A 15494-nucleotide genomic window follows, 5' to 3' on the forward strand; every position below is an offset into this window, starting at 1 on the left:
AGACAGGGGTGTGTGTGATAACAATAGATTTTGAACAACAGGTGTGGTGAGTGTTACTACAGACAGCCACTGGAAGGTGTATATAGCAGGGATGAAAATTGTTTTGCTAGCTAACGTACCCTTTTCTACATGTATTCATTTCTGTAAGACTTTATAGGTTTAAAGTACCATACAAAAACATATACTATATACCAAAGACATCTAGATTGTCCATCTCTGTTAACCCTTCCACAGTTAAATGCAGGTGGGTTTTAAAATTACATTTAAAGGAACAGCCAGTCACTTCCATTCACTTATAGCTTTTTAAAGGCTGAAAATACAGTTCTTGATCTGTGCATTCAGAACAAGATATAGAGGGAGAATACTGCTAATTTTATACTAATGAACATCTCTGCAATGCTGTGCTCCCTATAGAGATGTTTGTTGTTATCATAAGCAAGGAAATTGTTTTCCTGAAAGAGTGGTCTAGAGGTATTAAGCTTTGCTTTCTTCAAAAATGCTTACAAATAAAATGTGAAGAAAGCAGAAGAGTGGCTCCAAATCCCTTTGCTCACAGTGACAAAAGACAGGATTATGTAAAATGTTTATTCTAAATCATATTTCAAAATATAAAATAGATTCCATTCCACATTGTATAAGATTTCATGTGGCAAAAGAACAAATATAATTTTACACTATTACACACAGAACATCACTTACCATAAACTGTACACTGTCAAATCCATTAGCCAGCAAGTGGTTTTCATACTGAGGTAGCCCAATATTTTCCAACCATTGTCCCACTGTCTGGACAGGGCATCTGGGTGCTGAAAGAGTTTGAGAAGGGAGGCGTTTAAGTAGTGAATATCCATCCACAGGATAATAACGATGGTCCTGGGCTGAGAGGTGGCATTGCCACATTGTGCTCCGGGAGAAGTTGGTATCAAAGGAGCCCGCCAGCTTGTCAGATGAATGCTTCCAGCAAGTAAGAAAATTAGAAGTAGCACATACTTTCCAGGGCAGGCTATAGAGTACGATCTGCTCCTAGCTCAACATTTCATAGGTATTAATCTCTACTACAGACCAGTACGTCATGTGGTGGAGGAAAAGGCATATCAAGCTGTCAGCTGAGCTGTTTTCCGTTATATGTGATTGTTGAAATACTCCACAATGAGCAATGCGCTGCTAGCTGTAAGAAATCTTTTATCAAATACTCCTACACTCATCAGTATGCAGCTCCATGCTCCTTGCTCCCCCTTACTTGCTCCCCTTCATTACCCAGCCTAGGCTACACCTCGCATTTTCAATAATAGCCATCAGATAAGCCAGATTTTTTTGTCTGCAAGCTGTAAGCTTGCTGCTGCTGCTGCTTCCACCTACACACCCATCCAAGCGTCAATCTTGAATGATGAGAGCAGTCAAAACACATGCAGAAAATAGCAGGTCATCAGAAGCACGCAAAAATGCTAAAATCTGAATAGAACCTTCCTACCAGTTATGCTTTAGAGATAGATCTGCGGTTGTAGAGGCTTAATGTTTCAAAAGGTATCAGGCAATGCAATGCATTAACTGTAGCCTATAGCATGGCTTACTACTTGCTGCTTCCTCCCCCCCCCTTTTTTTTTTTTTAAAGACTGCAGCGAGGTTTGCTCAGCTCACAGTATGTCTTAAACCATTGTTCCGATTATAAGTTCTCTTCAACCAGCCAATAACAAATGGAAAAAAAATCTGCTGCATGTTTTCTTGTTAAAACGAGAACAACCTAAATTACACGACATCCGTTCAGTCAAAATAATTATTTCTTCATCTTCCAGATTCCTCAACCATAAAATTCTACAAGACATATCAGCAAGCCTACATTGTAATCTACTTAAAATTCAGTCTGAAAAGGTCATCTATTCACACTAACGGTTAATGATTTTTATGTGGTAAAAGGAAGAGCTGATTTTATTTCTCAGAAACAAAACCATTTGAAAGAAAGACATGAATGCTCAGTAGATCCAATTCAATAAGTCCCATTGATTCAATGGTTTACTCTAATTAGAACTAACAGTTCCATTTAGGCCTGTGAATTTTTTAACATTCAGTATTTTTTTCAGTTTTTCAGACAGAGCTAATAAATACAAAACTAGAATAATAATGCATCTGTAATCTATGTCTTTCCTCTTTCCATGGTGCTTTGAAAACATCAAATGCAGTGTTTAACAACAGCACACTGGTTTCATCATTCTAAATAAATGAGACATAGTAATTTGACATTACAAGTATCCTTTGTTTAAAAGAATTCTCAAAATACACTCACTACAGATATATTGCTGTACAAACCAAATGTGTACACACTGCACGTGATAACAAATTACTGCACACATAAACAATTGTGTTGTCAATTGTATATGCCTTAACATTGCACAGTAGTCATATATGAATCAGACAGCACAATAAACTGACATATTGCTAGTGCAACTCAAGTCACAGGGAATTCTCTTGATTACTGTACTTCAATAGATTTTATTCAAGTTCTGTAACTTGACTGCTAGTATTACCAGTGATAAATTACTGAATCGAGAAAACTGCAATCCAAATAAATTACTCAGTTTCATTACTGAGTAATGTTTTTATTAATGCAAAGTTTTTATTAATGTAAATTCAAATAACAAGGTTTTGGGACACTGTCTAACATGAGGGAACAGAACCACATATCCTTTCAAGCAAACCTTAGGTCAAGAAACTAAAATTTATCCTCTAGCAATAAAAACATCTAAGTAGATTGGACATAGACCAACCATATAATCCAGTTCAATGCTAGCTTCAAATTGTGGCAGCCAGATGACAAACCCCCACAGAACTGTATGCCTTAATGCACATTAGTGCTCTGTAGTTTATGTAATCATGATCTGGGCCTCAAACTGGTTCCAGGATTTCCTCTGTAATCATCTGCACAGCGGAACCACTTTCTTCTTTGAAACTGCATTAGTCAGTGTACGTAGTTGTGTCCTGAACCCACTGACTTAGTAACATCTAACTCAGCCTAGACTGAAGAGGTACAGTAGAGTCTCACTTATCCAAGCCTCGCTTATCCAACCCTCTGGATTATCCAAGCCATTTTTGTAGTCAATGTTTTCAATATATCGTTATATTTTGGTGCTAAATTCGTAAATACAGTAATTACAACATAACATTACTGCGTATTGAACTACTTTTTCTGTCAAATTTGTTGTATAACATGATGTTTTGTTGTTTAATTTGTAAAATCATAACCTAATTTGATGTTTAATAGGCTTTTCCTTAATCCCTCCTTATTATCCAAGATATTCGTTTAACCAAGCTGCTGCCGGCCCGTTTAGCTTGGATAAGTGAGACTCTACTGTATTTATGTTTAGGACTGCATTTAGTTTATCTCATCACTTAAGATAAACCAAATATTTGATATCAACAACACACAAAGAAAGCTCTCGGGTATGATTTTTCTTAAGTTAAAATGCCAGTTAACATTTCATTATACCATATATTTCAGTTCTTTTAATTTCTTATTTTATGCTTTGCTATCATTATGGATTTTTAATTATACAATCATGCAATTGTAAAATCGAGCATTTCATAGAATCATAGAATCATCGAGTTGGAGAGACCTCATGGGTCATCTAGTCCAACTCTTGCCAAGAAGAAGGAAAATCTCATTCAAAGCACGCCCAACAGATGGCCATCCAGCTTCTGCTTAAAAGCCTCCAAAGGAGCCTCCACCACACTCTGAGGCAGCTCTCACAGTGAGGAAGTTTTTCTTAATGTTCAGGTAGAATTTCCTTTCCTATAGTTTAAAGCCATTGTTCCGCATCCTAATCTCCAGGGTAGCAGAAAATAAGCTTGCTCCCTCCTCCCTATGACTTCCCCTCACATATTTGTACATGGCTATCATGTCTTCTCTCAGCCTTCTCTTCTGCAGGCTAAACATGCCCAGTTCTTTAAGCCGCTCTGTGGACACGATCAATTTATAGAAGGTAGTACAACTAATTACAGTAGAGTCTCACTTATCCAACACTCGCTTATCCAACGTTCTGGATTATCAAACGCATTTTTGTAGTCAATGTTTTCAATACATCGTGATATTTTTTTTGCTAAATTCGTAAATACAGTAATTACTACATAGCATTACTGTGTACTGAACTACTTTTTCTGTCAAATTTGTTGTAAAACATGATGTTTTGGTGTTTAATTTGTAAAATCATAACCTAATTTGATGTTTAATAGGCTTTTCCTTAATCCCTCCTTATTATCCAACATATTTGCTTATCCAACATTTTGCCGGCCCGTTTATGTTGGATAAGTGAGACTCTACTGTATAGGGTTAATAATAATAATAATAATAATAATAATAATAATAATAATAATAATAATAATAACTTTATTTTTATACCCCGCCCCATCTCCTCGAAGGGACTCGGGGCGGCTTACATGGGGCCAGGCCCGATAAAACAAACAAAACAGTAACAAAGCAATAAAACAATTATCCCAGTAAAAAACATCAACATCAATAAAAACAATCATTAAAATCAAGAAGCAGGATACAGTGTTAAAAACATGAGACTAATTCGTAGATCCCAGGCGAAATGCAGAGTGATACGAAATGGGAAAAGGAAATTTCACAGTTGGACAATAAAGTGCGGTATAAAATGGCAAGACAACAACAATGGGACTATTATGGAATGGACAGATAGATCAATCCAGCAACAACTAAACATCGAAGGCCATTTGAAACAGCCAGGTTTTTAAGCTCTTCCGGAAGGAGAGGAGGGTAGGGGCCCGCCTGATCTCTCTAGGTAGAGAGTTCCGAAGCCGGGGGGCCATGACAGAGAAGGCCCTCTCTCTCGTCGCCACCAACCGTGACTGTGAGGGTGGTGGGAGCGAGAGAAGGGCCTCCCCCGACGAGCAAAGAGAACGTGTGGGTTCATAGAGGGAGATGCGGTCTCTAAGGTAGGTGGGTCCCAAACCGTTTAGGGCTTTGTAGGTGATAACCTGCACCTTGAATTGGGCCCAGAAAGTAAATGGCAGCCAGTGAAGCTCCTTAAACAGAGGCGTTGAACGCGCCCTGTAATTCGCTCCGTTTAGAAGCCTGGCTGCCGAACGCTGTACTAGTTGTAATTTCCAGGCCATCTTCAAAGGCAGCCCCACGTAGAGCGCATTGCAATAGTCCAGTCTAGAGGTAACTAAGGCATGGACCACCCTGGTCAGATCAGACTTCTCGAGGTACGGTCGCAGCTGGCGCACAAGTTTTAGTTGTGCAAAGGCCCTCCCAGCCACGGCCGACACCTGAGCCTCAAGTGTCAGCCCCGAATCCAGGAGGACCCCCAAGCTGCAGACCTGCGCCTTCAGGGGGAGTGCGACCCCGTCAAGCACAGGTTGCCACCCAATACCCCGATCAGACGTACGACTGACCTGGAGGACCTCTGTCTTGTCGGGATTAAGTCTCAGTTTGTTCACCCTCATCCAGGCCAACACAGCGGCCAGACACTGGTCCAGAATCTGAGGGGCTTCCTTGGATTTAGGTGGAAAAGAGTAGTAGAGTTGGGTGTCATCCGCGTAGAGATGGCACCGCACTCCAAAACTCTGGATGACCTCTCCCAGCGGTTTCATGTAGATGTTAAAAAGCATGGGGGACAAAATAGAACCTTGCGGGACCCCACAGGTCAATGGCCAGGGGTCCGAGCAGGTGTCCCCCAGCTTCACCAACTGGGAACGACCCTCCAGAAAGGACTGGAGCCACTGGAGTGCAGTACCCCCAAGGCCCATCCCAGAGAGCCGCCCCAGAAGGATACCATGGTTGATGGTATCGAAAGCCGCTGAGATGTCCAAGAGAACCAGCAGGGTCACACTCCCCCTGTCCAGCTCCCTGCGGAGGTCATCCACCAAGGCGACCAAAGCCGTCTCGGTACTGAACCCAGGCCTGAAGCCAGACTGTGATTGGTCCAGAAAATCTGTATCTTCCAAGAATCCCTGGAGCTGAGAGGCAACCACCCGCTCCAAGACCTTGCCCAAGAATGGTAGGTTAGAAATTGGCCTGTAGTTACAAGGATTGGTCGGATCTAATGAGGCCTTCTTCAAAATAGGCCTTACCACGGCTTGTTTTAGGCTGGATGGAAATTTGCCCTGCCCCAAAGAGGCATTAATTATTGCCACAAACCAATCAACTAACCCACCACTGGCCTGTTTTAAAAGCCAAGATGGGCAAGGATCTAGGGCACAGGTAGTCGCCCTCACCGCTCCAAGAATCTTGTCCACATCATCAGGTTGCACAAACTGAAACGAATCCCACAAGATCGAACAGACAGATGCCTCGGTTACCTCACCTGGCAATGCTTCAAGACTGGCGTCCAAGTCGGAACGAATCTGAGCGACTTTGTCTGCAAAATGGTGAGCGAACTCGCTACACCGAGTTGCCGAGGAGTCAGGTGCCCCCCCACCCTGAGAAGGGTGGAGGAGCTCCCCAACAACTCGGAACAACTCAGATGATCTATTTGTTGCAGACGCGATGCGGGCAGTCGTGAAAACCTTCCTGGCTGCCTGCAACGCCGCGGAATAAGCCCTAATAGCGGCTTTAGACCGTGCTCAGTCAGAAACGTCGCGAGTTCTCCGCCAGCGCCACTCTAGTCTCCTTCTCTCACGTTTCATCTCCGCCAGCTCCCCGGTGAACCAGGGAGCCGGGGCAACTCCACGCAGCGAGAGGGGACGTTCGGGAGCTATCATGTCAATAGCCCTGGACAACTCGGTATTGTAACGAGCGACCAAGGCATCGACAAGATCGTCAGCCTCCATAGCAGACAGAACCCCAAGAGACGTCAGGAGTCCCTCAGGATCCATAAGTCTCCTGGGGCGGACCATCTTAATGGGCCCACCACCCCTGCGGAGGTTTGAGGACACGGTGAGTCTTAAACTGATCAGATACTGTATAGGGTTACACATGAAGACCATCAATAAATAAAACAAAATCAGACCTGTATGGTGCCAAAAATCCTGGGCACATTTCCCAGTTTTACAAACCTGGTTAGAAAGAAAAGTGGACCAATTCTAGCTTAGATAAACAGATGTTTTCCAGTCATAAAAAAATAGAATTGCCTGTACTCAGAAATTTCAGAACTAAATATGGAGAAGGAGTAATCACATATGCTGGATCTGTCAATAGAATGATTTATTTATTTATTTATTTATAAAATCCAGCTCTTTTGTTTTATTGTGAATGTATATAAAGAAAATAAAAGCACTACATGTAAAGTTAAAAACCATAAAGTCATAAATATAGTATAAAACAGCTATCATTATTAAAATAATCTTTGCCTGATACCAAAAAAAAATAAGTACTAGGGCTGTGCGATTTGGGTAAACCATGATCCATTTCAGTGTCCCGGATTTCGATGGGGGCCCCAATCCATTTTTTTGGGAGCCTCCCAAATATGGGAGGACAGAAATCTGTTTTTGATCCAGGAAGCTGAAAGTTTTGTTCTCGATTCGGCCTATTGGCGGCAATTCCCATCATTTTAGGCATAGTTTGTCCTTCATTGAGACCTGCCTGACTGACTGGCTGTGCAACTTGTGGCGCTCCTTCAGCTGCAGTTGTTGCTCTTATGGGTGATGACGAAGGGGGGGGGGGTGTGCCGGCGCCAGGAGCGCAGACCTCCACCCCAACTGACCCTCAGCAACAATTAGCATGGTGGGGAGGCTGGCCTGCCCTGTGAAACGTGAGGAGGGCTGAGGCGGGGAGGGGGGATGACTTCTGGGTTTGTGGCTAGCAAGAGGGGAGTCAATCCCCTCTTTCCCAGCTCCTTTTCATGGGAGTGACAAGAGGAAGTTCTTTCACCTCAGTCCTGAGAAGTGATGGGAGCTTCTCTCGGTAGAGATGGTTTCTTTCTCTGTCCGTTGGGCACATTCAGGGCAGAGCAGGCTGCCGTTTTTCAGCAGCCACTGTTCTGTTGTGGCCAAAAAAAAAAATGGTGGTGGAACCAATGCTGTTACGGGCATCCAAACCAGTTGGACCACCTGAAGACTGTTTTTGAAAACAAATATGTGCACAACTCTAGTAAGTACCAGGCCAACCTTGCCAAGCAGAGCACAACAGGGATACTACTGTCAAGAGGGCAAGTAACTTCCTGCTTCTGGTAATAAATAAAGGAGGCATTCTACTGGACATATTGAGTTAGGATCATTCAAATATCCAAGTTCTAAGGATTCTAACCTTTTGGGAGTTTTTTGTTTTTAGTATGTCTTGGAAAACACCTTTGCATGAATTTGTTTTATGTGTGGAGATCAGTGCATACCTGATCAACACACAGTTTTCACAGAGAAAGGTTCTGATCCAATGGTATGGTTAACCCAAGAACTGCTGGCCTCTCATCTGTTGCAGCCTTCATCCGCCGTCACATCCATTGTGACATGTACTATGTTATTATCTGCTTGCTTTGCTGTTGAGGTCTTCAGATTGTGCTTGGTCTGGTTTCTCCCGTGATTCTGCCAACTTGGGAGATCCCTCTGGGAGTGCATGACTCCAACGACTTTGCTCATAAGTTACTGGAACACACAAGCCACTTCACAATGACAAGGTGGCAATCCATCGAGAAGTGTACTAGCAGCCAACAAATATATACCCAGTCAAACTATTAGTTAATTCAGTTCACTATTATCTATTCACATGGACAGGTAATGGCTCCCCAAGGTCTCAGAGAGACATCTTTCCCTGCTTAGAGATTTCAAGAACTGAAATCTGGGAAATTTTGGAGGCAAGGGATTTATTCTGCCACCGAGTAATAGTCTTTTCTTTAAATATACTGTCTGTTTCACACCATCACATGTAAACTTGGGAAAATTCAGTCATTCAGAAGCTTTGTGAGATTATTCCTTTTTCATTCCTATCACAATAATTTTATGACTTGCTTCTAAGCTTGTCTCTCCATTTGTGTTAGCCAATGTTTTTTTTTCTTTTCTCAACCTTATGTTTTTTGGCCAAACTTATCAATAGTGAAGTGAGAACAATGTTTTTGACCCAGAATGAGAGGCATAGATTGGGGCTGTTGCAATGTGACACCACCACCATGGATGTCACAGAGCTGCCCAATTCTAATTTCTACAGACATAAGTCCACTTTTGAAGATGTAAACCACCCAAATTGCGTAGAGGCTATTCCCATTCCTTCTTCAAGAACACTACACATTCATACACACACATACACATGTTACCAAGGATCACTTCCCTTCTTCCAAATCTATACACATAATAAAAGTGAAAAATGTGTATGTGTGTATGTGGAGGAGAAGTCCACATACACACAGATAGCCTCCCACCTCCACAAACAGCTATAGTTCCCACTGAGCAGGAGACAACAATGGTCCTCCCTCCAGCGACATGGTTATAGTGAGTGCCATGAACATGAAGCCCAAACCCTGCCAGTGTTCTCCACAAACACCATCCTACCCAAGTGAAGGCTTTCATGCGGGGACAATTTCGGAGACAATTTCATCCTAGATGTTCTGTTTTTCGTCCAGAATAGACATCCCAGGGTTCCTTAATTTGCATGACCCCGCCTACTGCCTTTCCCTTAACCCTTTCTTACCCTTGCCTATGACACACAGTTAAAAGAGGAATTGATCACCAACTGAACAAGAGGTTTGGGGAGAATTCACCATGATTTGTACTTAACCTACATCCAGAGAGCATTGTGAACCCAACCAACGATGGATCTGGACCAAACATGCCACGGATAACGGGAGTTGAGTATCTTCACTGATACTGTGACCCCCATTGACAATGGACTGGGACCAAACATGGCACAGAGAAGTCATATGACCAACTGAACATACTGCAGGGGTTAGTGGGAATGGACTTTGATTCTGGGAGTTATAGTTCAGCTGCATCCAGAAAGCACTGAACCCAGCTGAGGTCAGATGTCACAACTGTCAATTGTGCACTAGTCGTTCAACTGGTAGTATATGCAGTTACACAACTGTTGCATGACCACATTTACAAGTAGTAGCACAACTAACTGCACAACACATAGCTTGCTTAGATGTAACAAGAACGAATTACCATTTGTTCAACTGAAAAAAACACACACAAGAGAACTCTCTAGCTATTTCTCTCAGTTAATGTTATACTGGATTTAGGTTAGAGTTGATAAAACTCTACTTATCAATTTTTGAGTGAGATAAAGAATTCTGTCATTATAAATGTATAAAAAACCAAACACACTGAAATATATTAAAGCAGAGCAAGTAACTGATTTAATCGATAGTTCACTAAAGAGTGATATTTTGTTGCTCCCAGTGCCCCATTTTTATGCATGTTCAAATGGGAGAATATGAGGACTGTGCATTGAGGCTACAAATGCACATATGAAAAAAAAATCCAGATGTCATTTTTCTGTGGAGTGTTTCCAGTACTATCAAAGTGGGAATGTGAAGTCAGCATCTTTCTATGGAAATATTAGCACTCATTTGTAATTTACACTAGTTACTTTTAAATTTTAAATGCAGGATATGATTCAAAAGGTCTTCTTAGTATTTTAAGACATCTTTTAGAAAGACTACAAAAAGGGACATTAAAAAAATAACTTCATAAATTAGCCTACATACGGAATTTTATTTTGAGAAAAACTCTAGCTATAAAAAGTCTATCCAAACTTCATATTTCACTAAGTAGTATTATTGAAAGAACAATCTGGAAAGGTATCTTGTTTCATTCCTCATTGCTCTGACCTTGCTGGCCTATGATAAAGCACTGTTAGTCTGAAATAAGGATGCCAACTGTTCCAAATTTCTCTATACACATTTGCATTATCACTTAGGCTCAGCCTCTAGGAAAGAATCTCATTTTAGACACTGTGTACTTCAAATGACTTCCATCTAAGGCCTAAGGATGAGAAATATGCAACAGATATTTTCAGAAAAACAGATGTACAAGTATATCTCTCCCATTCAATATGCAAATAATCATAATGTCCTCCCCAGGCACTGGTACAGATTCTAAATAGGAAGGAGACTGAATAACTCAGTAAAAAGCTTGTTATGAAACGAAAACGACCAACAATGCAGCACCAAAAAATCCCAAGCACTGCAAAACAGGATTCACAGTAGAAACTTTATATTTTCATTCCCAATAGACACTAGTATATCAAGTTAATCTCAACTACCACTACCTACCTTTGGCATTTCCCAGAGGGTGAGATATTACTCACTGCCTTCTATTTCACCACTTCCTGTTATTAATTTTCTTTTCCAAATTTCTGCACAGCCATATTAAGATTATATTCCTAATCCCTTAAAATTACTTGTGTAAATATCTTGAATATCATATATGTTTAATATAGCTGAGCAAATACTGTTAGTAGCCAGAATCATGCTGGGAACTTACATTTTCAAAAGTGGACTTACATCTGCAGGAATTAGAATTTGATAGCTCTGTAATGTCTGTATCCATAAGGGGCTGCTGTTATGTTACTCCATAGCAGAACCTGCAGCGTGAATGCTGTACATCAGGACACTAGTAGGGCTGCCTATTTGTCTGATATGTATTGGGATACTCTTGGTGATGTCCTGTTACAGAACTTCACAGTTCATTCATAGGGTTTCTTAGCATCTTTGCTACATAGCTAAGTTTATGTAAAGTTACATGTATAGACCATTATAAAGAATTCTGGCCAAATCAAAGATACAGAATGGGGGACGCCTGGCTTGACAGCAGTGTGTGCAAAAAAGACCTTGGAGTCCTCGTGGACAACAAGTTAAACATGAGCCAACAATGTGATGCGGCAGCTAAAAAAACCAATGGGATTCTGGCCTGCATCAATAGGGGAATAGCGTCTAGATCCAGGGAAGTCATGCTACCCCTCTATTCTGCCTTGGTCAGACCACACCTGGAATACTGTGTCCAATTTTGGGCACCGCAGTTGAAGGGAGATGTTGACAAGCTGGAAAGCTTCCAGAGGAGGGAGACTAAAATGATCAAGGGTCTGGAGAACAAGCCCTATGAGGAGCGGCCTAAAGAGCTGGGCATGTTTAGCCTGCAGAAGAGAAGGCTGAGAGGAGACATGATAGCCATGTACAAATACGTGAAGGGAAGTCATAGGGAGGAGGGAGCAGGCTTATTTTCTGCTGCCCTGCAGACTAGGACACGGAACAATGGCTTCAAACTACAGGAAAGGAGATTCCACCTGAACATCAGGAAGAACTTCCTCACTGTGAGGGCTGTTCGACAGTGGAACTCTCTCCCCCGGACTGTGGTGGAGGCTCCTTCTTTGGAGGCTTTTAAGCAAAGGCTGGATGGCCATCTGTCGGGGGTGCTTTGAATGCGATTTCCTGCTTCTTAGCGGGGGGTTGGACTAGATGGCCCATGAGGTCTCTTCCAACTACTATTCTATGATTCTATGATTCTATGATTCTAATATTTTTATTCTACATTTTCACATCTCGTCTGCTACCTCCTCAGGAATGTCTTGATATATACGCCTCTTAGGTGACTTTGCTCCTTATTATCCGTGTATAGTATATAAATTAGAATTAACTCAGCATATTTGTAAGAAGTGTTTGGATTCAGATAAGGCTAAAGCTAATGTTAGTTCCAAGTAGAGAAAACTTGGTGAAACTAATGGAACTGGTGAAGTCACCACTTATTTAACTCTCATTAATTTTAATGAATATGCTCTAATTGTGAAGACTGGATTTTGTCTATTTTCTTTTATCTGACAAGGGTTGCATTTTTCTGTCCATTTACCTGGGTATAACCTCCAATAAAGAAAGCTTGATTTACTTGACTTTGCAGGAGTCACAGAAAGAATACCTTTTCATGGAATGGTCAGCAATCACATATAGACAAAGCTCGGTATTCCACAATCCACATTATTTGATAATATGTAATATTGAGAAACATAGTGTGATATACAGTTGTAATATAAATAAGATGTCTGGACAAAAGGCTGGATTAAATGTCATTTAACTCTGTGTGACTATTTTCATAGAAGGGGAGTGGCCTCTGTCTGCCTTGAAATCCCTCAATGCCATCTTAACTAACAACAGAGTAATATCTCAGTCAGAACCCAGGATAAACATTGTTATCCTCCCCCTAACCCTGTATAATTTTTAACGTCTTCAACTGATAAAGAAGCCAGTGAAGCTTCAAAATCTTACAGAATATATTTTATGCTTTGAAGATGGCCAAATATAGATATTGCAGCTTTGTGAATTTTGTATCATTTCAAATTTTGCTGCATGGCTCCCCTTGAATATATTTCCATATTTATTTCCTAGTACTGGTACTGAGTCCATATGCTGACTTCCAGTTTTTGCATTATGAATCACTATAAAGGTCAACCTTAATGTAAAGGTCACTCAATATAAAGATCAGTGATAAAAATAGAAATATGGTGAAAACCGGTTCTGGCGATTTTTCAGATTATGAAAAACAAAGTGCATCATTTCTCCTTAATGTTCTCAGCATCTCTGTTTGAAAATAGTTACATTATATTATCACATTCCAAGCTAATTAAATAAACTAGAAATAATGTATGTTTCCTATATGTATAACAAATAATTGTGAAAGGGATCCTTGTATCATTATGTCTGCATTTCCAATTAAAATTGTGTCTTAATTAAATATTTTTTATTTGGCTTCTATCCTTACAGCGGGAGGACATTAACAGCTTTGAAGGAAAATCAACTTAAGGTTACAACCATACGTCATCAAATAAAGAAATGGCCAATATAAAAGTACTTCCTCCTTTTTAAAAATCTTGAGTTTATTTGGGTTGAGGTCTATCTCATTTTCCTTAATGGGTAAGAGATGAAACTCTGGCTGTTAGAAAAGGCAATAAACAGTACAATTAGCTGTGGGAGTAGGTGACAACACTCTCAGCTATCATCTTGAGAATCCACTAACGTTCATCTTGTAGGATCAAAGTCAAGAATATAGGGCAATGCATTTGAACACTTCTCAATATGGCCAAATATAGTTATTACACTAATTTCTTGCCTATCACCAACTTTATTGGTGCTGTGTGACTCATAACACACAATAATGAGATCCTTCTTATCTATAAATTTATACAAAGCAAAAGCATCACATTATAACCCAATAACAAATTAGACAGAGTTTAAAAGAAAATAGAGTTTACAAAAATATGTTTGTTGCTTTTCTTTCTGAAAGTGTTTATCCTAGCTCTGAGATATTTTAATTTATTTCATTGCAATAAAAATACCCATCTACCAACCTCTTTTTGCTACTGTTCAAAGAGCATTGCATCTAACGTATTTCCTTCTTTCAACTTCAAAGAACTGTGCTGCAGAATTATAGCTTTGTTATAGCTTTGACAAGTACATTACATGTTACCTTCAATTAGACACTCTTTGTGACTGTGTGATTGTGTGTGTAACACATATACAAATGGGAACAAACCAACAAAAATGTGTGCAGTGGAACCAACCATCTATGAAATTCTAAGAACAGTAATACATTTGGAAGAGTTCTGCATTGAACATAAACTAAGCAGTGTCTGTCTGTATACATGGCTCCCTGTCCTCAACAGATGTCCTTCTCTGGGGTTCCTGTCACCTGAGGGATTGTAGACAGTTATCTAGAAGATTTGTTTTCAGTGCTAGATCCCAAACTTTGAAATGCTCTCTCAAACAGGGTCACTGTTGTGGCTCAGCCATCTCGGCCTATATTTCACCAGGAGTTGGATTTGGAAACAGACTATGCTACAGATCCAGGAGACATTCCAGGCCCGGAACGAGGCCCCTTGGCCTTGCAGCTGCCTGATGTTGTAACGCCAGAGGATCCACTAATTGGAGAACATTCCGATGCCTCGTCAATCTTGCCTACACCAGATGGTGTTGTTTTGGGCGAAGATCGGTTTTTCAATCGGAGGGAGTGTTTTACAAGGGAGTGTTTTACAAGAGATAGGAGCAAAAAGGAGGAGGTTCGAAGAAGCAAGAGGTTAGCTCTTAGGCTCGATGATGACTAACTGTTCCTGTGTGAAGTTTTGTGGGTCCTGCACTCCCTTAATCTCGCAACCTTGGGATCTTCTTAAAGGTGTCCTGTCTGGAAACTGTACCAGGTTCCCAGTTCCATGCAAGCCATGCCGTGACTCATGAGTAGACCTCGCCTTGTTACCTTGCTTTCCTTGTTCCTGAGTCGAGACTGACTTTGCCTTGTTTACTTCGCTTCCCTTGTTCAGAGACGGGACTCTCCAAGTGGATTACTACTGCAGTTTGTAGCGCTTGGTTCTTGGCTCTTTCTGAAGAACTATCCTTGACTTTGCTGTGAAACTATCGAGTTTCACGGGTGGATTATAAAAAGGACATTGCTGAACTTGTTTTGAATTGCTAAAGACTTCATATTAAGGATTAATACTCTTACTGACTTGTTTTGCTAACTGCGTATATATATATATAGCCTTGGTGTTGTAGTTGAGTCTGCTGGCAATATTACCAACGGTAGTAGAAGTACTAGTAGGAGGAAAAAGGGTAATCTTGAGCAGGTGCCAG

The 15494-nt window shown here is 40.9% G+C and overlaps 1 protein-coding gene across 14 annotated transcripts in view; it reads right to left on the bottom strand.

The window, feature by feature from the left end:
* anks1b (ankyrin repeat and sterile alpha motif domain containing 1B) overlaps window positions 1-15494 on the bottom strand; it is a 444290-nt gene that overhangs the window by 250468 nt on the left and 178328 nt on the right. For 10 of the 14 annotated variants that reach the window (XR_010006296.1, XR_010006295.1, XR_010006294.1 and 7 more), the window contains one exon: window positions 700-806. Coding sequence is in view for 11 of the 14 variants with exons in the window: in XM_062980966.1 (XP_062837036.1) it covers window positions 700-806 (107 nt within the window). In the remaining 3 variants the exon portion in view is untranslated. Of the gene's footprint in view, window positions 1-699; window positions 1435-1471; window positions 1511-15494 lie in introns of those variants that run through there. The other 4 variants (XM_008110826.3, XM_062980973.1, XM_062980972.1 and 1 more) reach the window with 4 other exon arrangements.

The sequence above is a fragment of the Anolis carolinensis genome, chromosome 5 (assembly GCF_035594765.1).
Source record: "Anolis carolinensis isolate JA03-04 chromosome 5, rAnoCar3.1.pri, whole genome shotgun sequence".
Classification (NCBI taxonomy): Eukaryota; Metazoa; Chordata; class Lepidosauria; order Squamata; family Dactyloidae; genus Anolis; species Anolis carolinensis.